This window comes from Equus przewalskii, chromosome 1, assembly GCF_037783145.1.
Source record: "Equus przewalskii isolate Varuska chromosome 1, EquPr2, whole genome shotgun sequence".
Taxonomy (NCBI): domain Eukaryota; kingdom Metazoa; phylum Chordata; class Mammalia; order Perissodactyla; family Equidae; genus Equus; species Equus przewalskii.
In genome coordinates this window covers 138,600,644-138,625,597 of record NC_091831.1, presented here as the reverse complement: position 1 = coordinate 138,625,597, position 24,954 = coordinate 138,600,644, and the positions used below count along the sequence as shown (strand labels likewise).

Genomic DNA, 24,954 nt, shown 5'->3' with positions numbered 1-24,954 from the left:
AAATCACTTCATTTTTCCAATAAGCTGTTATCAAAAAAGTTAATGCACTGTAAAACTAAAATGAAACAATACAATAAAAAACATATTATCCTTCAATAAATTATAAAATTTCCATTCAAATGACTGGGTTGGTGAATCAAAGAAAAAGAAAGTTTGGGAGATCTTACCTGTATAGTACGAATAAACGATACAGACACTCGTTCTTCAAACTCATTAACTGGAGTATACAAATTTAACACTTTGACAATCTGTGAGAAATGAAATGATCAAAGTTTTCAGCATATTATCAAAGATACACTAGTGCTTATAATCTGGAAAACTAGAAAGATCTGTGCACACAGTTTTCAATGCTACTCAGGACCGGGTTAGAACAAAAGTGGAGGAGGAGCTGGCCTGAAGGCACATTTACCTTTATGATTTGAATTTTTACAATACGACTGTATTAATCTAATATTTGCACATTTTAAGAAGCAATATAAATTTGGAAAAACATCTAAACTGTACAAAAGAACACAACATGAAAAGTACAAGTGCCCCCACTCCCATCCTCCGAGTCTCCCCAAGTGGCCATTGTTAACAGGGTTCTCTGAGTATCCATCTAGCTACTTTCTGTACATGTTCTGTGTATAATCTATGTGAGATTTCTATGTCATGAGAAATGTGATGACCATTAAGAAAGTCCCCGAGTCAGCACAGAAATAACTGGGCAAAAAAAGGGCCTGTTTATGCCTATGCCTTGCCTCATGCTGTGGACACTGTCCTCAAAGGCCCTCCCCACCTTCTCACTTCCTTCACTTCAAGACCCAGCTTAATGGGACCTCAGTTATTGCCCCTCAGCCCTTCCTTCAGATATCTTACTATAGAACTTGCTAGAACTCTTATGGTAGAATCAGCTGGGACATCTGTCTTCCCTACTAAACTCGAAGTTCCTTTTAGGCAGGAATTGTTCCTAATTTACTGAAGTATCTCCCCCAGAAAAAAGTAAGGTGCCTTGAGATAGGAGCTCAATTGGTCATTTACTGAACTGAAGGAACAAGAATTATCTGTCTTAAAATAGAGAAGTCTAAAGAACCATTCAATTATCAAATAATATTGAAAATTACTTTGTGGAATACAAGCTCCATGGTATGTCCACCCCCTGAGCAGGGACTTTGTTTTGTTCATGGCTGTATCTTAGTGCCTGGAACATTATGCAGGACACTGTAGACACTCAATCAGTAATTCCTGAATCTTGAATGTGGATGACTGTGATCAGCACTGAAAAGCATTACTTTCTTCCAGATCTGGATAGATGCCTATCTTCTCTGACACAGATACAGTCGGCTCAGAGACAGGAGCAGTAGCTAGAAGACCGCTTTGCTTCCCTAAATATCACCCTCGAAGAACGTTAAACTCTTTCATAAAAGAGAAAGTTGCTTTACCTGGGCAGTAGTTAACGCATTGCACATGGAACAAATGGCTTCTGCATCATCATCTGTTTTCTTTTTCACTTGCAAAAGCTGAGCAGCCTGAATGAGAGGTTCCAGGGTTTCTTTAGCCCCACTGTTCATCAGATTCTTGTCACGCAACCATTCTTCCAGCTGACTGACATTGTACCTATGCCAAAAAAAAAATGCAAATTTACTGAATGTTGTCATAAATGTCTTAATTTTTTTGTGTGTGGCTTTGTCCCAAATTTCAGTTAAAATGACAGGCAGTATTTTTGTTCAATTTTCTTAAATTTTATCAGTTGTGCTTAAAAATTTATCATTATAAATAGTCATGAGGTTTATAATCATGATTATATAAGAGTAAATGAATAGAGAATATAATTATCTTTAATGGGAGATAGATATATAGCCATTATAACAAAAGTTATGAAGTAAGACTCGCTGAAAGACAAAATAGAACACATAATATGGCTGTGTCCTTATGAAACAGCTGACCAGAAAACACCTTCTAGCTTTTTTGATAACTTCAGAGGTGAGAATCAATAATCTTTTAAGTACTCTCTCTTCCTTAAGTCAAACCCCAAATTAGTGAACTGGCTAACAAGATCCCCTCACACAGACTTTGTGCTCCAGCCTTCTTTAGGGAAGAGGCTGAGTGATGGAGATAGTGGCTGGGTGATGGAAGGAGAGAAGGGCAAGTGGGGGCCACTGGAAAAGATGAAGACCTCAAATATACAGAGACACGGAAACTACACAGATGCTGAGGTTTCATGAGGTGGTCAACCAAGTGACAGTGGTTCTCAAACTAAAATAAGGCGAATGGACTCACAATCACAACTTAGTAATCAGGCAAATAGGAAGTGTTATGATTTACGACAGGTGTTGCACATGTGTAAACAAAGCTTCTAGAGAAATAGACTCTAATACTTGAGTGGAAGGCATTATCTTCTTAACTACAATGATGTTGGTCAGAACAGAAAATTTGAAAAGAACACTAAAGTTTCCTGCGACTGAGTAACTAAAGACTTTTATAGGAGAAATCCTTTTTTCCCCCTCTTGGTGAATATTCTAGCTGTTTTAAAATAAATTATTACAAAAAAATCAATTCTATTATGATAATGAGGTTATGCTGAGGAGCAGTTGGGCATAAAATTGTGTGCAGCTTTTCTTAACATATAAAGGGGCATGTTTCAAATGTTAGTACAAGATCTACTAGACATATTCTTGTTGCCATAGGTACAAAAAGGTATTTTGTCAAAAATAAATTTCTAGGAGCAATAAAACATTAGAACTTTTCATTACAATTTGATATCCTGTTATTTTACAATTAAAACACACAGAAAAGGAGAGGAAGCAGCTATCTCATCTTTACATATTTTTCACCATCTCTCCGCTCCCTCAAGGGAGTTCCCACCCCAGTGGAGCAGGTTCCTAACAAGCAGCGAGTGGAACCTGAGGAAAGGCACAGCGGGGAGCAGTAATGGAGGACGTGGGGGAGTCCAGCAGGGGAAGGGAAAGCGGCTCCATGCCCGGTCTTCCCTTGCTGCTTGGCCAGGGGCTGCAGACATCAGGTGTCGTGACCTCGAACGCCATCGGCTCTCTGCGCCCTGGCAGGTGGGTGGGGCAGTGAGAAGAGGCCACCACAGGTGTTGGTGTTTGCTCACCTGATCTGCATGCCTTTACTCCAGGAGCACATGTCCTTCCGCAGGAGGAGGTTGTTGAGGGTGATGGCCCCCACAATGTAGAACATCTGCTTGACCACCTGCTTGATTAGCTCGGGGTCCATGCCGTGCTGACACATGACCGAATGGAAGGAGTTGAGCTGCCGGAGGATGGAGTCCAGTGTGTAGGTGCCCTCATCGGCGATGCTGGAAGTCCGCTTTCTTAGCCCTGTGGGCTTCACCCCAGATACGCCCTGAATGGTTTCATGCTCCAGCATGCCAGAGACTGCAGGAGGAGTTCAAGTGTTACAAGAGAAGATCTGGAAAGAAACTTGTTTCATGTGCATACACACACACACACACACACTCTCATATACACAAACACACATTCAATTTAGGAAAATTATCTGAGCATCAAGATAGAGGGAAAAAGGGGCCGGCTCCGTGGCCGAGTGGTTAAGTTCGTGTGCTCCACTGCCGTGGCCCAGTGTTCGGCTCCTGGGCGTGGACATGGCACTGCTCATCAGGTCACGTTGAGGCGGGTCCCACATCCCACAACTAGAAGGACCGGCAACTAAGATATACAACTGTGTACAGGGGGGGTTTGTGGAGATAAAGCAGAAAAAAAAAAATTGGCAACAGTCGTTAGCCCAGGTGCCAATCCTTAAAAAAAAAAGAGGAAGATTGGCAACAATTGTTAGCCCAGGTGCCAATCTTTAAAAAAAAAATAGAGGGGAAAAAGAACTTCACAAAAAAAGGGCTTCTGGATCTTAAACTTTAAGGAAGAAATAATTCTTAAATACAAAAATTTACCAAGAAATTAATCTTAATGGTGTATTTTCTGAAACATGAAGCAGTAGCCTTGTAAGAGCACAAGTGTGTGGTGTCTTGGGAGGGTTTCTGAGAGAGGGGTCAGGAGCAGGTAGGGAGAAGAGAAGCATTCTCCAGTGCTAGCTGAGCCCAGAGGCAAGCAAATCAAGCAGCGAGGAAGGCGGGAGACTGGGCATGTCTTGGAGAAAACTCAGGCAGGGCAGTTGTGTGGGGCTGGAGAGCTGGGCCCGTCCTTGTCCTGAGCTTGCCACAGGCACAGAGAAACCTCGGGTTAGCCTCTGCCTCCCAAGACTCAGTCTGCTCATCCGGGGCACTGCTGCTCCCTCTACTGTGCTCCCATAGCATTTGGCTTACGCCTCTTCTAGGATGGTTTCGGGAGGCCCACTCCCTGGACTGGGAGCCCCTTGACAGCAGAGGCCATGCCTGATTCATTTTTCTATCTCCTGGTACTATATGCAGTCTTACAGAACCTCAGACTGACTCAAAACGTTTGTAGCTGTTAAGTCACTGAGTGATGGGGGTAGTTGTTTAAAGTGGGACATCTTACAGGCAAACTTCTTGTTCAGCCAATAGAAACAGGCAAAAATAGAAAGGTTGGCTACAGCTGACCTTCTTTGCCTCTGATAGCTCTTGCATTGTAGCTGACCAAGGTTGCTTTAAATGCATGGCCTTTCAGGGAACAACTGATGAAATCACTGCCATCTCCTATGGCTTCCTCAGCCTTTTGTGTTTCTAGTTGTTTAATTGTGGGCCTATGACGGAAAATGTGAGCTAAGAGAAGGGAAATGAAGAAGTTGTGGAAATGTGGAAAACACATGGGCGGGGAAAGAAAAGGTAGCAGGGAGTAGCCTCAAGAGGATATTTGATTATTTGCCCGAGGATAACAGTTTGGTAACTTAAAAAAAATTTTTTTTAATTCAATGCATTCAAAATTAGCAGCCTGTAATTTTTACATGTCTCCTAATTCCTACCTACTTCACACATGCTACACATTCCAAAGGAACATAGGTAGCATGATACATAAACACCTGGAATGACTGCAAACGTATAAAGAGAGGTGCATGGAATCACACACTTAGCTGAATACATATAGAAACATACACACACACACACACACATACCAGTCACTCATCCAGTGAGAAACTGCTACGTTAAACCAAACTGCCTTTAACCATTCCCTAGGGGCCATGAGATGGACAACCCAGCCTGTGGTGTCTGAGACCTCTTACTGCCATGGCAGCCTCCCAACCATTTTACTGCAGCCTGTGAGACAAAGCACAAACCCTTCCCAGGCTCCTTAGTTTTAGATGGAGTAGTGTAGCAGTGTGCCAGCCCAAAGTTGAAAGTGTTTCTGAAAACTGGACGAGACATGAGGTCTATGGCTGGGTATAAAGCATAACCCAAACTTCAGAGCGAGGCATACAGCACTGGGGAGGGAATCCAGATCCTGCTGTTTCGATCATGTGGAAGCAGTGATTTTGGTGTATCCTAGTTAGTCATGGCTAACAGCCCATGTTCTGGGATTCCTCAGCTAATTTTAGAACTGAGTCTTACTACTGTATGTTCCCCATATGAATATGTGCTCTGAAACATGTGTCACTGCTGGTCATCTACTGGTGGGCACATGAGGTGGGCAGACCTCGATGTCAGCAATGCCCTGGCCTTACCGATCATTGGCTGAAGGATGTTCTCTAACACCCGCACAAGCTGCTGGTAGATCTGAATGGCCAAGTCACTTAGCACCTGTCGGTACTCAGCCAGGTCAAAATTGGTGAGGCAGTGTTCATTCTGGCGAGATGTGTTGTGTTTCATAAAGCCCTAGAGCCATAATGCAAAGTTAATGATATACATGAAATAAAATCTCTCTTCTGTTTAACTATCTTGTTTTCATCAGCATCCTCATGCTCTCTTTTCCTCTTTCCAAAGAGTTTCCATCCATCCCACACATAAATGCCAGAATAATCCTTCTCAAATGCTGTATGTATTTGTTTCCATCATATCCCCCTTCCACTTACTAGCTTTTGAATAATATCTAAACTTGGCAACCTAGCATTTAAGCCTTTCCAACAGCAATGTCAATGCAACAAGATGGGGGAACTTAATTTGAAAAAATTGAGTGTTTTCATTTACGAAACAAGATGTTTACTGCCAAACACTAAATTATCTAAAGTACTAATCTCTTAAGTTCAGTTCATTAGTTCTAAGTCCTACTTATAAATATTGTACCCATAGGGCATACACAATCTTAAAATAGACCAGTTTCTATAGAGACCAGTGAATAAATTAAAAATTTCTCTTTTCTGTTTTATGGTATCCATACATGATTTTCAGTCTGAGCTTAGAAAGGAATCTTTTGGTGGTATTTGTTAAAATGGAAAGTCATCTGTATAGGCAGGTCCTTTGTCAGACACTGCCTGACAAAGGCAATTTTCTATGTGGTGGATCCTGCCCATGGTCAAGCGTCTGCCTCCCTACAACCCACTTAACAACATGATCTATAAGTAGGGACCCTCTGGGGGATGCTGGTCTGTCAATCCCATCTCCTCTGGGACCACGTCTTGCTCATATTTGTATCTCCCATCATTTGCCAGGGCAGTGCCCTACCTCTAGCCTCTGTGCACTCAGGAAGTGCTACTGCTCAGCTTCTCTGCCTGTTCACCCAGCAGAGGATGGGGAGGCAAGGACAGCAGTGGGTAGGGGCACAGGCCCTTGGAGGTGGGCAGACCCAGAATCCCAGCTCTGTTCCTTATGGCTGAGAGAACTTGGGCAAATGGATGAACATGACTGAGATTCAGTTTCCTCATCTATAAAACTGGGTTATAATTCCTGCCTCACAGAGATGTTGTAAGAATTAAATAACATAGTGTATAGTAAGTGCTGTCTGATACATACTAGGCAGCCCTTAGTAAGTGGTAATTATTAATACATTACATAAATTTGAAATATGAAGTCTATCAAACTGATGAACAAGTCACTACAAAACAAAAGCAAAACAGATTTTTGGACAAATTGAAAGAGATGTGTCTTAATCACCTTTCATGTATTACGGCAAGCCAAAATTGATTAATTTCTTTAAATAGTTCAATATTCCTATATTAGTCCTTGAAAAGCTGACTTCCACACATATTGACAAAAAGTTTCATTGTTGGTAACTACTCATTGACCAATGCTCATTTTATTTCTGCTGTGCTTTCTCAAAATACGGACTCTCAGAGGGAAGAACTATGTCACTTCTCAATTCACTGTTTAGTAAATAACAAACATCAAACCAAGCTGTGAACTTCCAGGCCACCCCTGAACTCAGGTTTCCAAGTAACAAATGGTTAACCATTTTGTGCTTGAAAATTTGTCCCTAAAAAGACCAGAGCAAGTATAGCAAGCTGGTTTTATAGTCAAGGTTTTCTCACCTCTTCTCCACTGTACTGCTTCAAGCAGTGCAAAAATCGGCATGTGTTAGAGAGCCAGAAGGAGACAGTTTCAAAATCATCACCTCTTTTCTGAAAGAAAGAATAAGTCTAAATTTGCTTTTTCCTTAGGGAAATAACAACCGGAAAAAAACTCAACAGATACCAGACGTCCCATTTCTTTCAGTTACCATTATAAATAATGATAAAAATAAATCACATTGCAATTGTAAAGTCTTACATCATCACTAGAGAATCTCAACTACTTGGGTTTATTGGTTGGTTGTTACTTTGCGTGGCATCCATTTTCTTGCCATTAGAAAATGATGCCCAGTCATTCAGTTGAGGTAAGCACAGCAGTCCCTTTAAGCAGTAAAAAATTCGCCTAGCCACAGGTTACCCAGACTTACTTCCCTCGGGGTTACTGAAGGGAATCAGAAAAGACTAAAGACATAAAAGGGAATCACAAAGATTGTGAGGCACTGAGAGCCAGAGTAGGTTAAAAATCTTGTCACTGATACAGTTTGTGAGCAGTGGATCAGAAATGGCATGGAGCAAGTCCTGTGCAGAGCAGTAGAGACAAGGGAAGCTGCTTGGCTCTTCATCAGCACTGGGCCACATGTCAAATAACCAGCTGCTAAATCAAAACGGGGATGCAAGATGAATACATTTCAATTCAAAACAGGGATGTAAGACAAATGCATGTCAATTTTAAATGATATCAAAAAGGTGTTATGTTCCAGGTACCCACTTCTTTTAATCTTTATACAATTTGCTACAATAATTAGTCAAATTAGATAAACATCTTCTTGCAATTAAGATGAGAGGGAGAAAACTTTGTGATTTGGCTTTGTTGTCTTTGTGGGACCTGACGTAAGAGGTAGTAAAACTTGCAGTCTATCTAAGTGCAATATAGTATCAATACACCCAAAATCAAATGAGTTACATTCAGAAGACATTCATCAACTTTTAAATGTTAAATCTTCAGAAACTCCATGCTTTAGTAAGCACTGCAGAATGTAATTACACAGAATATCTATCTGCACAACATGGACTGAGAACCAGCATTTGTCAGAAATTCACTACCAGGGGTTGGGGGGAGGGTGTGTTTAATGGGTACAGAGTTTCAGTTGGGGACGATGAAGAAGTTCTGGAGATGGATGGTAGTGATGGTTGCACAACAATGTGAATGTACTTAATGCCACAGAACTGTGCACTAAAAAATGGTTAAACGGTAAATTTTATGTTAGTATATTTTACCACAGTTACAAAACATAGTTCATGAAAGACATTTTAGACTTGAGAGAGTCCACTGGGCACGTTAACTATTCACTTATCTCCATCCTAAAAGTTCTCAACTACACTTGAACCTAATGTAATGTCACATGTCAATCATACTTCAACAAATCAAATCAAACCAAATGAGAGAATATTTTGATTCAAAAAAAAGAGTTCTCATTAAGTTAGATAATCAGAAAGCAAAGTACCTGGAGCACATTCTCTTAGCTCCTCACAGAAACAGCTGAGTTAAAACTAAGAATAAGGTTCATTGTTTTTCTCGAGAGTCAAGAGGCGGATTATGCAACGTGACTCAGTAATTACCATGTTATGTAGGGCTTTCTGCTCTATTATATAATTTTGCTGTCTCTTGCAAATCTTCCCTCTCTGATTAGTATCTGTGTGTTGCTTCTTATACGGAACCAGGCATTTCAGGTAACAAGGAAAATTACGGGGAGTTGGAGAATAACGGGAAGAAAAGTTGGAAGAAAAATTTTAATCTTTTATCAGACATCTTTTTATATGAATGAGCCATGTATTATTGAACTTATGTAATACCTATTTTAACTACAGCATCATATTCCCTATATATATGGACTGCACGACATATTTTCAATTCAGTTCTAAGTAAGACCTCAAAGCAGACTATTTCTGTCTATGAAGAAACTAAATTTACTCCACAATTAAATGCAATTATGTCAAATTAATTTTGATTACTGTTCATCCCGAGCCCTGTTTTGAAAGATGGTATATAGACATGTGGCAAGAAAGACTGTTTCTTACAACGGAAGGTGTCGGTTAAGACTGGGAAGTGTTCATAACTGGCAACTAAGCTAAAGTCTAAGGAAGGAAAAGTACCTCTGTGCAGATTCTCTCATCAATAATATTCATTAGGAGAATTTGTTGACATGAACTGACCTTTAATACTTTTTTGATGCTGTTAATTGTTGATGTTAGCAATGACCTTACTTTCTGATCATCATTCAGGTAGTCAGCATGTCGCACACACATAAAGAGGATATATGCTGGTAACCCTGGAATTAAATTGACTGCTACACCACGCGGCTTCAGTTCTGAAAAGAGAAAAGAGGAAAAATAATCTTATAGCACTCTGAAAGTCTTCATGAGGAATGCTTTGTGAGATATAAAAGCACAGCTCTCATGTAAGAGTTCAATCATTCAGAGTAAATAAGTCATATAAAAAAGCATATTTTAATAGCTCATTAAGTGGAGAAATTCCTGAGGGTGGGGACATGTGAATCCTGGTTGTCTATACAATGACAACTCCGCAATTTATATCTCCTGCTCTGACTTTTCCCTTGGATTCCAGTCTCACGTCAACTGCCTTTTGCCATCTCTGCTCAGGCATGTCAAACTGAGCCCATTCCAAACCAAACTCGATTCCCTGTGGAACCTGCTCTTCCAGGAGCTGTGCCCATCTCAGTAAGTGGCAGTTCCAGTCTTCTAGTTTCTCAGGTTATAAACGTTGTCATCTTCCTTTCTTTTTCTCACAGCACACATCTTTTCCATCAACACATCCTGTTGGTTCTACATACAACACATAGCCAGAATCCAACTACTTTTCTACTAGCCACCCTAGTCTAGGCCACCATCATCTTCTCCTGAATAGCGAGGGCTTCCAAACTGGTCTCCTGGATTCATGCCTTGCTCCCAGGAGGACATCTGTCACACCACAGCCAGAGTAGTTCTATAAAACAATGTAGGTCAGATCACATCACTTCTGTTCAGAAAAGCTTCCAAGTAGCTTCTCATCTCTTTCTTTCACAATACCCGAAATCTCACCATGGTCTGTGTAATCTGCCCATTGCCCCTCCCCAGCTCACTGTGTTCCAGTTAACTGGGTCTCCTTGCTGTCGGTTGAACATGCCAGGTATGCTCCCACCCCAGGGCCTATGTATTTACTGTTTTCTGCCTGAAATGTTCCTTCTTCAGATCAGCACGACTTGCTTCCTTCCTTTGGTCTCTGTCTGAAGATCACCTTATCAAAGAAGCCTTTCCTATCAACTTTGTATAAACTAGTACTCCTGCTTTGACTCTTTCTCCTTCTTTCTCATTTCATCTTTATTTTATCCCCCCTCATGTAAGCTCTATGAGAATAGGGACTTGGCTTTGTTCATTACTCAGTACCTAGGAAATGCTTAGCACATGGTAGGAGCTCACTAAATATTTACCGAATCGATGAATCTTTGTTACCTCTATGCTTAATAACCAGTGGCTCCTTCACAGTTTTGCTAACTGACAATCATGTTGAAACTTAAGCGCCTCTGCACCTATATATAGTACTAAGTTCAATGCCATGAACCATGGGAACATTAAATTAGGTATAACTGCCAATCACATTGCTGTCGCCCTGGCACCTGGCGGGAGGAATGCTATGCAGAGGCTGAAAGGAGAGGATTCTAGCGTTTTCAGTTCACAACTTAAGGTCTGTGTGCACTCCCTAATCATTTCCCATCTCCCTAAAAGGTCTTTCTGCAGAGCTAGTGGGCTCACACCCAGTCTTAGGGGCCTTACGCTGCTCTGAAATGCTGCTTTGACTCCCATTTCCTTTGTCTGCTCCTCTCCTTCCATTGCTGGAATCTTTTCCTTAATTCTTTTGTTTCTTCCCTATAACTGAACTATTGTTCTTGATATATTTAGTGATGCACTTTTCTAGGGAATTAAGGAAAAAGAGAAATTCAGGAACTTAAACGGCCTAGAGCTATGGTGTTCAACATGGCTACACTTCAGAATCCCTTGAAAGATTGAAAAAAACACCTCTAGACATATCCAGGCTCTTCCCTTTAGAGATTCTGATGTAATTAGTCTGTAGAGGGGCCCATACGTCAATACTTCTCAAAAGCTTCCCACGTTATTCTAATGTGTAGCCCAAGCTGAGAAGGCCTGGTGTCAAGGGACCCCCTGGGGTGGGTCCTAGGCAAGTGTCCCTGCAGTTTGACTGATAATGTGTGATGTGATCAGGATGCTACCAAAGCATGTAATGCACAGTCGGTAATGATGACGACAGAAGTTGGTGTTGACTATTTCAAAACTTAGTGCTAGTCTCCCACTACTCACATATGTACCAGAAAGACCTTTAATCCTATGCAGAAAATACTTGCCCAGAATCAGGTTCTTAACAAGTTTCTGCTCATCCTCCTTCTTGTATTCCAGCATTCCTTGGAAATCCTTTTCTTTCCTGGGAATGTTGACTGGACGGATGGGTTCATCAATGATCTGTCCTGGGGAGATGTTCTCCATCTGGCCCACTTCACAAGAAACAAAAAAAGGAAACATGTTTTCCAGATAGAAAAGATGAGAGGGTTCCATGTTCCTCTAATTTTAAATGAACTCTACAACAACAGAAACTTGCTGTATTTGCCAATTAATTGTCCTTTCTTAAATTTTTTTTGCTAAAATTGGGTGGAAAGATGGCAAAATTATATGGTGCTTGGCTACTGTCAACATAAAAGAACTTTACTTGATACAAAAGCATTTTTTTGTAATAAGGTTTACTTTGTATTAAGACTAAATGTCCCCAAAGTAAGTGATTTAACCTCTTAGTTAACTAATTAGAACCAATCATAAACGGTTAAAGATATTTAGGCCTTAATTCTCAGAAGGAAAAAACAATATTCTCCAAAGAGGCAGCAAGAGTACAAAAGATTATCCCTCACCTTTAGTTCTATGAATCTAGTCATTAAAGAAAAAGAGCAATTTCTTTTACATGTATCCTTGCAATCAGTTTAAACCACATCAACATAGCTGGTAGAAGAGGATTTCTTCACACAAGTCCATGTGAAATGTTTATTTTTCACAAAGGCTTCAAATAAGGCAAAGACCTAACTTTCCCCTGCCAGCCCTCAGCCCCAAAGAAATCAAGGGCAGATAAAACAGCCTTTATTTAATATGATTTCCTAAATATTACTGTCTTTTGTTTCTTTGTTTTTAGTAAAGTGCCCAAAGTCCTACCATGAAGATGCAAGCGTTGAAGCACAACCACTGGTTAACAACCCTTTCAGATGTCAAAAACGGTTACGACTGTCAATGGAAGCTGCTAGAGAAAAGTTATGCTAAGGGTGAAAAAAAGTTTCTAATTTCATCTCAAAATTGAGAATTGAATGGGAAATGCAAGGGAAGGGAAGGGAACACACGATTATGATGGTATTTGTGGAGATATATGCTAGTAAGCAGGTTTTTAATTCTTTTATCTACAGGAAGAGGGGCAGGTAAGAAATCTATGTAGGCATGGATTAAGTTTGCCTTCAGAGATTGTACTCAAACAAACAAAATGCAGATCAGATGCATTAGAAAGTTTACTGTTGCCGACTCCACAAGGTATCAGAAGTGCTTCTCCTGTCACTCTGGGCAATTTCCTGTGTTAGTTCTGGGAAGCCAGTTCCACAGGACGAGGTTATCACAGAGAACACCAATACCTGCCAGTGCCCTTGCTTATGTGGCAGAGAGCCTGGTGACAGCCCGTCCGCCTCCCGCTGCAGCATCACACCCCGGGACTATCAGCGCTGAAACTCACCACCGTCCACCAACACTATGATACCTAACGAGTGATCACATTGTGAATGGACAGATCAGAGTTGAGGCTGCTAGTGTTTCATCTGCACGATGCAGACACAAAAGGTACGCCTCTATACAAGAGACAGGAGATTCAGACTCTTGAGTCTTACGTAAATTATTTCTGGAGTCAGTTTAAATACAACACCATGAGGACCTCGGAATCAGCACACAGTGGCCGTCCCAGCTCATGTACATGCTGCGTATAAAATACAAAATAAGAAAATCCCTGCCATCTATGTTACTAGTCGCTTTAAGCCACAGAAACAATCCTAAGAGGGGAAACTGGGAGGAAATAGATTCAACACCTAAGTTTATCAATAAATGTACATATTTGGACTCCATATAATCCAAAGAGAATGTTTTAAACCTACTGATCTCATCATATCTAAGGTGCCATTGATGGAGAGATAGACCATTATTTCATATAATAGTGAAGGATGATCACTGCCAATTAAGCTACAACCCATCAGCGCTGTAAGACACATCCTAATTTCAGAGATGCTAAAATGTGAAAAAGTGTGCACCTGAGAATTTATGAAATATGGTGAATATTTTTAATAAGAGTTTTATGTTTTAAAAGAAAGCTTCACTTTCCTTTTGCAAAATCTCTAGCCAAGATATTTTTGGTTCTGAACAAAAATGTCAGACAAAATGTGCCATACTTTCATTAAAATCTTTCTTTCTGCTTTTGAATTCTCCCCAGAGATTTGAGTCTACAAAAACTCACAGATAAAATATAGCTGTCAGCTCAATATAACTTTGATTTATTCAGCAGATCATTTACTAATTAAAATAAAATGTCAAGCCTTGTGTAAGCCCAGATACCACCCCAGTTTTCAAAGACTCAAGACACTCTGGGGGTCATTCAGTCCAAGGGTCCATCTAATAATACAGACATCCTTCTAGAAAGATCTGAAGCAAGCTCTATTTCCATTTTCTAGATTCTTTGTACTTGAGGGAAAAATATTTCTGAAACTTTTGTCCTGGAAAGGGAAAGGAAGTTTTTTAAAAAATTTATTTTTCATCAATTTAGTACCAGGAAGTTCTTGATCTCAGGCTTAATCAAGACAGTCAAATAAATTCCTGTAAGTAGAGAGATTCTGTTGGAAAATATGAGACAAAGGAGTGAAGTCCTCAGAAGGCTTGGGTTCTAGTCCTAGTTTGGTCACTAGGCTGAGACCTTTGAAGCCACTTATGGTTTCTGAGCTTCAGCTTTTTTTCTCCAATGAAATAATTAACTGATTTCTAGAATTCTTTTAGGTCTAAATTCCCTGAGAATGAAAATTGAGATGGAACACCCACTCCTAGATTAAAATATAGCACAAAGCAGATCAAATTTTGAAACACTCTCCATTTAACTACATAATTTCTGCTAAAAATTATATATGTGGCAGTTAAAAAGAAAAGTCTTCATTGGCTTTTAAATGAGTCTCCTTAATTAAGTGCAGCCCATAGGAGGAGGCAAGTCTTGCTATTTTAAGATAGAAGAATTTAAGCATAATAAAGAAAAATATAAAAAAAACTTTTAGATATTATAAGGTACTTTGTTTCACAAGGTTGCCAGTATTTTCTGTATAATGCGGGGATAAAGGGACAGGAAGAGAACAATGTTGGAGGAGCTTGTCCCCTTTATTCTCTAATTTTGGGAAGGGGTGGGGACACTGTACTCAGCAAGTACCCAAGTCACATAAATCGATTTCATTTTATTCTTTAGACATAACTTTTCTTAAGAATATTAAAATGCCTTTTTTGTTTAATCTATGAATTGCCTTCTCAAATGCTACTTAAAAGTTTAAGAACATAGCTGGCAGGATAGTTTAACGGATGAACTTGATTTATGATTGATAATGGCTTAAAATTGCTAATATCTTGAAAGATTCTAATTTACTTTTTCAATTAAAAGTATACATATCAAAGAATGCTGAGTAAAAGCTTAAAATAGTAAGTGACTTTTCTATTTATCAAAATTTACTAACGTATGGCAAAGGAACCATTATGGGTTTTAAAAATAATCTCACAAGTTAATACCCTTAAAATCAGTTTCTTTCAAGCCAATACTTTACTGTCTAATTATCACCTCATGATATAATTAGTGCAGAGTTAAGTGCAGAAAGGTTCTCTGAATAAAGATTTTTTAAGTTCTGCCAACAGACATTATAGCCCATGTGTGTGTGATTTGGAGGCTCAAAATTTTAATGTAATATATGAATCACATAATGCTAAAGGATTATATATAAATATGACTGCAAAGTAATCTGTCTGATTTCTAAACAAATATTTTAGCATTTGCACATCCAAGGGAATATTACTGTCTTCAAAGCAAGCATCCATGTTGCTATTCTAAATATTTCTGAAACTTATTTATTCATTCAACAAACATTTATGGGATGATTATGATAGGTCAGACACTACGCTAGGTGCTGTGAAAACAAAGGGAAATAACAGGTGGTCCCCATGCTTGGGAAGCTCACAGTCCATTGAGGAAGCCAGTAATTCAAACAGAAAACCTGCTGAAAATATGACAGGGAAAACTACAAAAGATGTGAGGCAAATTGCAGTACATAGAGGGCAGAGCCATCAGATCTGTCTGAGTGATCAGGAAAGGCTGCTCTTGAGGATGTGACATATGACTCTTCTCAAAGGATGAGCAGGAGCTGAGCAAGAGAAGCAGGAGGACCAAAGAGAAGGAACAGTGATGACGGGCCTGGCATGTTGGAGGACTGAAAACCACATCAGAGTTAATCATGGTAGATTCTTTTGAACATTCCCAGTGATGGGGAATCTTCACCCTCTGAGCCAAGTAAAAATTATGCAGAGTGACACTGAGAGAATAGATGGGTAATCAGACTGCACAGTATCATTTTTGGTCAAAATGACAATAGCTTGCATAGGTCTGAAGGCAATTCCACAAAGGGTCTCTAATCTCTTGAACGACGAGAGCATTGGTTGGAATAAGCCTAGATTCTGGCTTTAGCCCTGGTCACTGCTATATCCCTGGCACCTAAATAAATACTTACTGAAGGAACAAAGACACTAATCCACAAGGCAAGATTCATTTGTACACAACAACTGATATCTGGTTATTTCTCAAGGTGTTTTCCCATCATCACCATATAAAACTCACGAGATGTTTTAAAAAATCTTATTTCTTTATAATCATAATTCATTTTTTCTTATTTACCTCTTTTTTTCTCCATTACATGGTACGTTCTTTGAGGACACAGACTTTATCTTACTCATCTTAATAATAAAAACAACAACAATAATAATAACTAAGTTGTGTATTGCATCTACTATGTGTCAGGAACTATACTAAATACATGGCACATATTAACTCACTTAATCTTTACAAACCATGTCAGGTAAACAACATTATCATTTCCACTTAACAGGTACAAAAACTGAGGCATGGAGAGGTTCAGTAACTTGCCCAGTATCAGATGACTAGTAGTAGAAGACTCAAGATTTGAACCCAAGAAACTTGGCTCCAGAATCTATGCTCTTAACCTCTATGCTATACCGCCTAGCACAGTGCCTGACATATAGAAGACAGTCATTAGATGTTTGCTGAATGAATTCTCTCCCTTTGTAAATTATTACTACCATGAAAAGAACATTTTCCCCAACCTTGCAGTGGAAATTTCCACTCCACAGAGACCAGGTTTCTAAAAGTCATTTTTGTTATCATCCCTAATATTTGCATGCAAACCTATTAGGCCACTAGTATAGTAATACAAAATCAAGATTCAGCAATTGGTGTAAAAACATGTTTAAATACCTTCTAGTTCACCAATTTTTTTGGCAAATACTTTCAGTTGTTTTTTCAGTTTCCGGACAGTCTTATCTTGTTTTTCAAGTTGTTCCATCAAATCCTAAAGATCAAAATGAGAAATATAACAGAAAGATCAAAATAGGCCTTCTAAAATGCACAGAAGGAAAGCAGACACAAAATCACAAAAACAGCAGTTAGTTTTACATAAAAGCTCGTTGGTGGAGCCACCATCTGGCTAAAACTGGCAGGCGTGGGAAACGCAGCTACAATAAAAGCCAAATGTTAAATATATACAATGCGGTAAAATCCATTACAGCGTGATGGACAGCAGGCTTAATTGGGGAGCCTTTGCCAGTAAGCTCCATGTGGGTAAAACAATTAAATGCTCATAAAATGCATGCTATTCCAGTGGAAGGTTTTCTTTTAAAAGGGAATGGGCAAAATAAATTTTTATGAACACACAAAAAGCTCTGAGGGAAGTTTCAAGGCTGGTTGAACTTGGGTAGGAGTTTCTGACCGACACCCACGTGTGTGAAGCGCTGTCTCTACGACACCCACCCTTTGGAGAAGCTAAAATTAGTTCTGTAACCTAAGCAAAGTTAAGAAGTTTGGGGAATTAAAAGATAACTTGAAAAAATAACCACAGAGAACAGGATAAACAGCGGTCTACTGACCTAGGACCAGGTGGCAGGCGGCAAAACACACCCATAAAATCTCGCAAGTGATATAATTTTGCTTATAGAGAAAAAAAGAAGGTAATTCCAAATGCTTTCTGCAAAAAGAGAAAAAAGAAGCACATCCAAGGGGAGGGGGTAAAAAGGTTTGTGATGACTGGCTCTCTATTTAGTCAAGAGTTCTCTCAATGACAGGCATAGTTAAAAGATCGATAATTAAGAAGACACTGGACGATAACATCCTTGAAACTTAGAATGGAAATGAATCAGTGATATCTGTGGTTGTTATTCAGGTTATGGGGAAGAAGTGTTTACAAATACAAATATTCACTCATTCTCCAGCTTAGACAGGGCTGACTGAGATACTGGAGCTGTGATTCCAAGGGAACAGTTGCTGACATCTCAATGTGTTCAGTTCTGCTTCTTGGATTTCACTTTATCTTTCAAATCACATTTTGCTTCCATCACACTGTAAGCCTAGCGTTAATAACAAACCAAACGTGACAACAGACGCAGGACACTGAGAGAGGTGACACCACGGGCTAAACACAGCTGTGGGGAGAAACAGGTTTCACCAAAGAGACTTCCTGGGGAGGGGCGGGCAGGAGTGTGCTCTTCAGTTACAGAGGGCCAGAAGTAGCGACAGAAAAGCACTCTGAGTTTACATACAATCATCCGTTTGTACAGTGAAATCCGATATGACTGATACTTCTTAGGGTCATCTGCATATAATTCCTCAAAATACTGAAAAAACAGGCACAATGGACATTTGTTTTTTTTCTGTGTCTTTGAGAGGAATGCTACCTCTCAGCAAAATCAATTTAAAAATATTTTAAAACACAATGAAACTGTCTCTGCTCAAAATGCTCTGATCTGTCATCTGCCATTGCCCTCTGATCTTCCTAGTATAGATGATTCTAACTATCTATATACATATATTTTCACATGCTCAGAGGAAACAGGCTATGGCGAGGGTGCTATCATTTAGCAGGTGAACAGAGCGCTGGTCCGTATTCCACAGATAAGGCTGCTGTTTACTCCTTAGACCTGCTCACAAGCTGTTGCACTTTTTTGCTGCCAGCAGCAGCAAGAGGGAGGCAGGCAAATAAAATGAAAGCGTGAACAACAGCAGTGTTGGCAATCTTGTTTGAAGGTAGAAGGGCTGGTGAGAAGCCGTGTGCCTTCCTTCCCTGAAAGGCAGCATGGGGGAGGCCTGGGAAGCACGTTCATTAGCTGAGGGAGAAAACTGTCTTTGTCTTTGGGTTGGGGGTAGGTGTTGGGGGGGTTAGGCAGGTAGAGTTTCCAAGAACACCAAGCCTAGGTCCACTGCTGCTTTAATATCCTGCTTAAGTGTTTCCTAAAGAAATGCACATTGAGATTAAGAAACTATAATGATTTTGAACAAGCGCATCATTCCCTGTGCTTAAGTTTGAATCCATTCTCCTGAATTAGTAGTCAGTGAAGCAGGAGAAGCAGCTGACCTACGAAGGGCTTTCCTAAAACTCAGACAAACTCATTAACTAGACTCTACCTTTGGGGGCTTAGTCTATCTTTGATTAGCTATGAAAAACTGCCAAGAAAATTAATACTGCAATCAAGGTTGCAAGGGAAATCTTAATCAACTTAGTGAAAAAACTCTGGGAATCTGCCACCCAAAAGCATCTTGATTTCATGGTTTCACCTTGTATTTTAAGACAATCATTGATAAGCACAGAATTTATATGCTGACCAATTGTTATTATATTATTCAGGATATTTATCAATTTGCCGGCATTAAAGCATGGTTAGTTTAATTTAAGCAACAATATACTTGAGAGCAATAAAACATTTCAAAAATATTCCATGAATCAGAAAATTTTCCCCCACAAATTAGTGATATTTCAGTCACTTTGGAAACACTTGCTCTCACCCTCTTCCACTCCCATAACGGAGCCTCACTCAGCAAGCCGTCCTCAGAGGGACAGACAGACTGTGAAAAGAATGCTTTTAGGTTTGCCTCTAATTAATATAAAACATGGTTGAACAGATGACACTAGAAAACTATTTGTAATGTAAATGATCACTAATGGAGTAATGAAGGGATAATTCAGCTCGTTAAATCTTCAATGAAAATTCAAACTATTTTATTATAGGTCATTAAAACCCTGAATTGAAACAAAAAAGGGCAAATCACCACCAATCCTAAACAGGTTTTCTCAAAACCAGGCTGACACTACAATATAGATTTTACATAGAAATGTGGAATTATAACTTTTCAATCACTTAATTTAATAAATATATTTATCAAACTTAAGTAGATTAAAAAAATCTGTAAGGGTCTGCCCTGGTTGCCTAGTGGTTAAGTCTGGCACACTCTGCTTCAGTGGCCTGGGTTTGGTTCCCGGGCAGAGACCTACACCACTCGTCTGTCAGTGGCTATGCTGTGGTGGTGGCTCACATACAAAAAAGGAGGAAGGCTGGCAACAGATGTCAGGTCAGGGCGAGTATTCCTCAGCAAAAAAATCCCAAAAAACAAGCCCAACCCCAAAAAATCTGTAAGTCTGTAATAAAAGTTATTTTGTGACTGAGGAAGAAATATTTTCTGCAAAAAAAAAAAAGAAAAAAGAGGAAAAAAGTAAAAGAAAAAGAAAAAACTTGGACTCTCTGCCAGCCTTCAGAATCTGGGAAGGGAAAAAAAAACCTTCTCATTCACTGCACAAATTCTATCAAAAAGAATCAAAAACGTATAATCTTGAATCTTGAGGTTCTTCCTCCCTGACCTGGGAGCTCCATCCAGTGTCAACTAGAGCCCCGACTGGCTCTGGCAACCACCTGCCCTGACCGTAATGCTAACCCCACTTGTCTGCTGGAGATGGAGGCTGGGATAGCCTCAGCGGCTGCTTAGGGAGCAAAGGTGAACAAAGCTTGCCCCCAGTCTCTGTTGTGACAACCACATAATAAACCTCCTCAAATGGCAGAGAATCAGCAGCTGAAGTGGAGGAAGCAGGTCACCCGAGTTCTCAAGGACGTCCAAAGCCCAGCACACAGTCAGGTGATACCTTCTAGACTCTCCAGGTTAGGTCTGAGAATGCTCAGACGTGCCAGAGCCCTCTGTGAGAACAACGTGCGCACACCACCACTTCCACCACCAGTCATTTTCCTTACTCTGTCTCTGCTAAAGTGAGAGCAGTGAGTTTTCCAGCCATGAAAGATGGGTTTAATCAAAAAGAAACTAGGACTGGGGCTGGCCCCGTGGCCGAGTGGATAAGTTCGCGCCCTCGGCTGCAGGCAGCCCAGTGTTTCATTGGTTCGTATCGTGGGCGCGGACATGGCACTGCTCATCAAACCACGCTGAGGCAGCGTCCCACATGCCACAACTAGAAGGACCCACAATGAAGAATATACAACTCTATGTACCGGGGGGCTTTGGGGAGAAAAAGGAAAAAAAAATAAAATCTTTAAAAAGAAAGAAACTAGGACCGTCCTGCAGGGCCAGGCGCTTCTGGCTGAGTGTGTGGGCCCAGGCACCTCCTCTTACCAAGTTTTCGTTGGTCAGCCGGGTGATCTCATGCTGCAGGCTGGCCTCGATGCGGGCCTCTGGGGGCAGCTGCAGGTTCTGGGCCAGCAGCTGCTGCTGCCGGTTGTTCTCCTCCTTCAGGCTCTGGATCTCCCCGCGGAGGGCTTCAGCCTCATTCTCATGGCTCCTCTTCTGCGACTGGAGCTGGGATTCCAGGAGCCTGTGGAGAAGCCACACAGGTAGGAAACGGAGATGACCCTAGAGTCCCTGCCTGGTGGGTGCAAGGCTTCGTGCTCACTTGCAAGGGCAGGAAAAGTGGGTGCTCTTTAGTGTCTGTGTAACTTCTGACTTGATTAAAGTCAAGAAATTCAAACAAAGGCCAGAAATGAATGCTCTCATATTGGTGTCTTTCTGAATTCCTGCTACAAATACAAAGTTCTCAAAGGCCCTGAGAAACAGGAGCATTTTAGCTCTTTTGAAAGGTTCATAGGAAATGGTGACTAAAATAATCAATTAAAAGACATAGCTTTAACCTGGCTTACCACATTTACAAACTAGCATTTAAGTTGGCAAAGACAGGACCTTTCCTGCAAAATAACTCTGCACGATAGAGGGCTAGGTTACAAACTCCCCATCCAGTTAAATATGCCTTCAAGAATTTCAGTGTTAACAATTTCAGGCAGAGGGTGTGACCAGGGCCCATTTTTACTTTCTACTCTTATCTCTGAAGGACAGAAAGGTTGGAGTGGTACTCTGAAATATACACAGATTTACCCAAAGCAGATAGACAGTTCTGGAATTTCATATATATATTTTCTAAATTTGTCATCTTTTCTCTCCCTATAAATTTCCATATTAGTAACAGAATCCTAACAAGACATGTTTTTAGAACATAAATATTAATAGGACCAACAAAGTGGTTACTGGTTCTCTGAGCAAACATACAAGTCAGCTGCGTCCCCAAGCAGGCTGGCCACTGGCAGTGAGAATACAGAGAAATAGCATCCTCCCTTTACCACACACCCTGACTTCTACATTCACCCCTCTTCCAAACACAAACAACGTTATGGGTAGGAATTAACCAATATGAAGAAAGAAAAGACACTCTTTTATTCTAATCCCTTTGGTTACCAACTGCTGGGCAAAACTTACGATGCCATTGCAAGCAAACTGTTAGCAGCAGACTAAAAATATTTTAGTGATTATAAAATTTCAAAAGGATTTGAACCAATAACACCACAAAGTTAATGACAATGATTTATGATTAGAACAAACAAAGCAGAATAAGCAGAAGCCCCCTGAATGAATAGTATACTGTTTATAAAATTTAATCAGTAAAATGGTATTTTTATGAGATTTTTAAGATACAAATATCACTAGAGCAGAAGAGTGTCTGTGCTGGAAAGGTGTCGCTGTTTCAGTTTTGTCTGCTGTCTCCTAAACAGATTTAACATACTGAGTTTGGGGAATTATTTTGAACTGCAGCAATGCAGGAACCCCTCCTGATTTGCTGTTTCATAAATTTGAATTTCATGATAACCACACAGAATGCCAAACCATGTACTTAATACTGCTGTTAGGCAGCATGATAATCATATGTAAGAATGTAGCCACACTGCCACAGGCACATGTATCCTTTAGATTGATCATCATTCCAAACAAGCAGCTGCCAAGTAATCGGGATTAATCTCTCCAACAGTAGTTTGGGCTCTAGTTCAAAGGTTTTGGCTTTCTTCCAACTCCTAGTGAGATATTCACAAATTTTTAGCGTCTGAAGAGAACTCTAGGAGCATCCTTCACTTATGGGCCGCAACTCTTATATTCACCATCAATCCATTTCAACTTTAATAGCATCCCTTAGTGGAGAAGGTTTTTAAGAATGTTTTTGGTTGAATGTTCTAAGTTTTACTGAAATTTACCCAGGAAGACAATTAAAGTACAAGAAATACAGAAGTTAAAGTCAGGACGCCACTGTTAGTAAGAAAAACAACAAATTAATAACATTCCATTGTGAGGAGACAAATATAACCTGTTGGCTTGTTTTAACCCTTCATAAACCAGCCACAGCTCTCCATCCTCATTCAACTCATGGCAATCCATAGCAGATGATCTTCCATGCAAAAGGAACAACAATGCAAAACACAAAGGGACACAGGATGGTAATGAGATGATGATGGTCAAGAGGAGCACATGGTATTTCAATATTTTATTGTCAATAAGATTGTTTTTATTAATTACAGATGACTTTAAGACGTTACCACAGAAATTATTTTTGGTTAATTTAAAAAAAATGGGTAACATGTAACATCACACATAAATGGGTATCCATTAAATCAAGAAAAATCAAGGATCTAGAGCTCTTTTTTCTGCAAAATAAGAAACGACTGAAAAGGTGAGAAAGAGGTTCATTTTTAACGTTTTATTCAGTTGGCAGAATGATCTTATATGTCACATATTATATTAGAGACTAACCACACAGTCACACATATGGAATGAAAACTTCAGCTACTGTCTTCATGTGGCAATCTTCCCAATCCATTTCAAAACGAAGTTGTTTTTTTTTTTTTTTTTTAAGATTTTATTTTTTCCTTTTTCTCCCCAAAGCCCCCCGGTACATAGTTGTGTATTCTTCGTTGTGGGTTCTTCTAGTTGTGGCATGTGGGACGCTGCCTCAGCGTGGTCTGATGAGCAGTGCCATGTCCGCGCCCAGGATTCGAACTGACGAAACACTGGGCCGCCTGCAGCGGAGCGCGCGAACTTAACCACTCGGCCACGGGGCCAGCCCCTCAAAACGAAGTTTTAAGTCTTCTGGGTAAGAACTTGTTTTAGCTTAATAAAATCTGATTTCCTATTTTCAAAATTGTTTTAAAAAATTCTTACAGGAGTAATTTATAAATAAGAATATGTCCAAAGTTCTCAGCTTTTATGACACAACTTTTAAAACATTTTTGCATCAAAAATTAATTATAAGACCTGGGGAAACTGCTTTTATATTAGAGAAATGACAGATTTTATTAAAAGTATGTATAATTAATAAATAATAATGACAAAGTTGATCACAGGATTTTTCAACCTAAGGTGTGAAAACAATATTTTTGAGTGTTTGCTAAGTGTCAGACACTGTTCTACATCCTTCCACATCTATTATTTCGGTTAGTTCTCCCAGTAACCCAATATATATGATTTGCCACATTGCAGAGGAAGACACGGAGGCTTAGAAGTAAGATACCTGTGGAGGTTACAGCTGGCAAGTAGCGGAGCCCAGGGCTATCTGACTGGAGCCCAGGTTCTTATGCCTCCTCCTAGACTTTTGTTGTTGATACAAAGTTTACACAAAACAAATTCCAGAGAATGCTCTTCTGTTTTCCTTCTACCATCTCTCCCTGGAGAGCTGACCTATTTGCATGGCCTCAACTGCATTATTATATGCTGATGACTTCAAAATTTATATATCAGACTACACATCTCTCCTGCTCCAGGTCTATATTTTCAACTGTCTAATGGATTTCTCTCCTTGGATGTCTTTCTAGTTCCTCAGATTCAATATTTGTAAGTCTATTGATTATTTCCACACCCCAGACGTAGGATCATGAAATGGCATCAGTGCATCCAACCAAGTACCGGGGCAGACACTTCAGTCACCCTCCACAAGTCCCTATCCCTTGTGCACACGTCCAATAAGCCACAAGGCTTCCTGACCTCATCTTCTTATGTATGTTTCAAAGTGTCCTGTTTCTCTCAATCCCAACTGCCACCAACCAAGTCAAAGTCACCATAATCAGTCATTCAGTTACAACAATAGCCTCTTAACTACTCTTTACGTTTCCAATCTT

The 24,954-nt window shown here is 40.0% G+C and overlaps 1 protein-coding gene across 5 annotated transcripts in view; it reads right to left on the bottom strand.

Annotated features, from left to right (window-relative positions):
• Positions 1-24,954, bottom strand: part of MYO5A (myosin VA) — a 187,240-nt gene that overhangs the window by 6,330 nt on the left and 155,956 nt on the right. For 2 of the 5 annotated variants that reach the window (XM_070624215.1, XM_070624207.1), the window contains exons 30-40: positions 23,151-23,231; positions 21,143-21,341; positions 18,295-18,369; positions 16,958-17,051; positions 11,727-11,873; positions 9,523-9,677; positions 7,330-7,419; positions 5,590-5,740; positions 3,095-3,377; positions 1,422-1,596; positions 168-248 (exon numbers count right to left, since the gene is read on the bottom strand). In XM_070624215.1, the coding sequence (XP_070480316.1) occupies positions 168-248; positions 1,422-1,596; positions 3,095-3,377; positions 5,590-5,740; positions 7,330-7,419; positions 9,523-9,677; positions 11,727-11,873; positions 16,958-17,051; positions 18,295-18,369; positions 21,143-21,341; positions 23,151-23,231 (1,531 nt within the window). The remainder of the gene's footprint in view (positions 1-167; positions 249-1,421; positions 1,597-3,094; positions 3,378-5,589; positions 5,741-7,329; positions 7,420-9,522; positions 9,678-11,726; positions 11,874-16,957; positions 17,052-18,294; positions 18,370-21,142; positions 21,342-23,150; positions 23,232-24,954) is intronic. The other 3 variants (XM_070624196.1, XM_070624199.1, XM_070624201.1) reach the window with 3 other exon arrangements.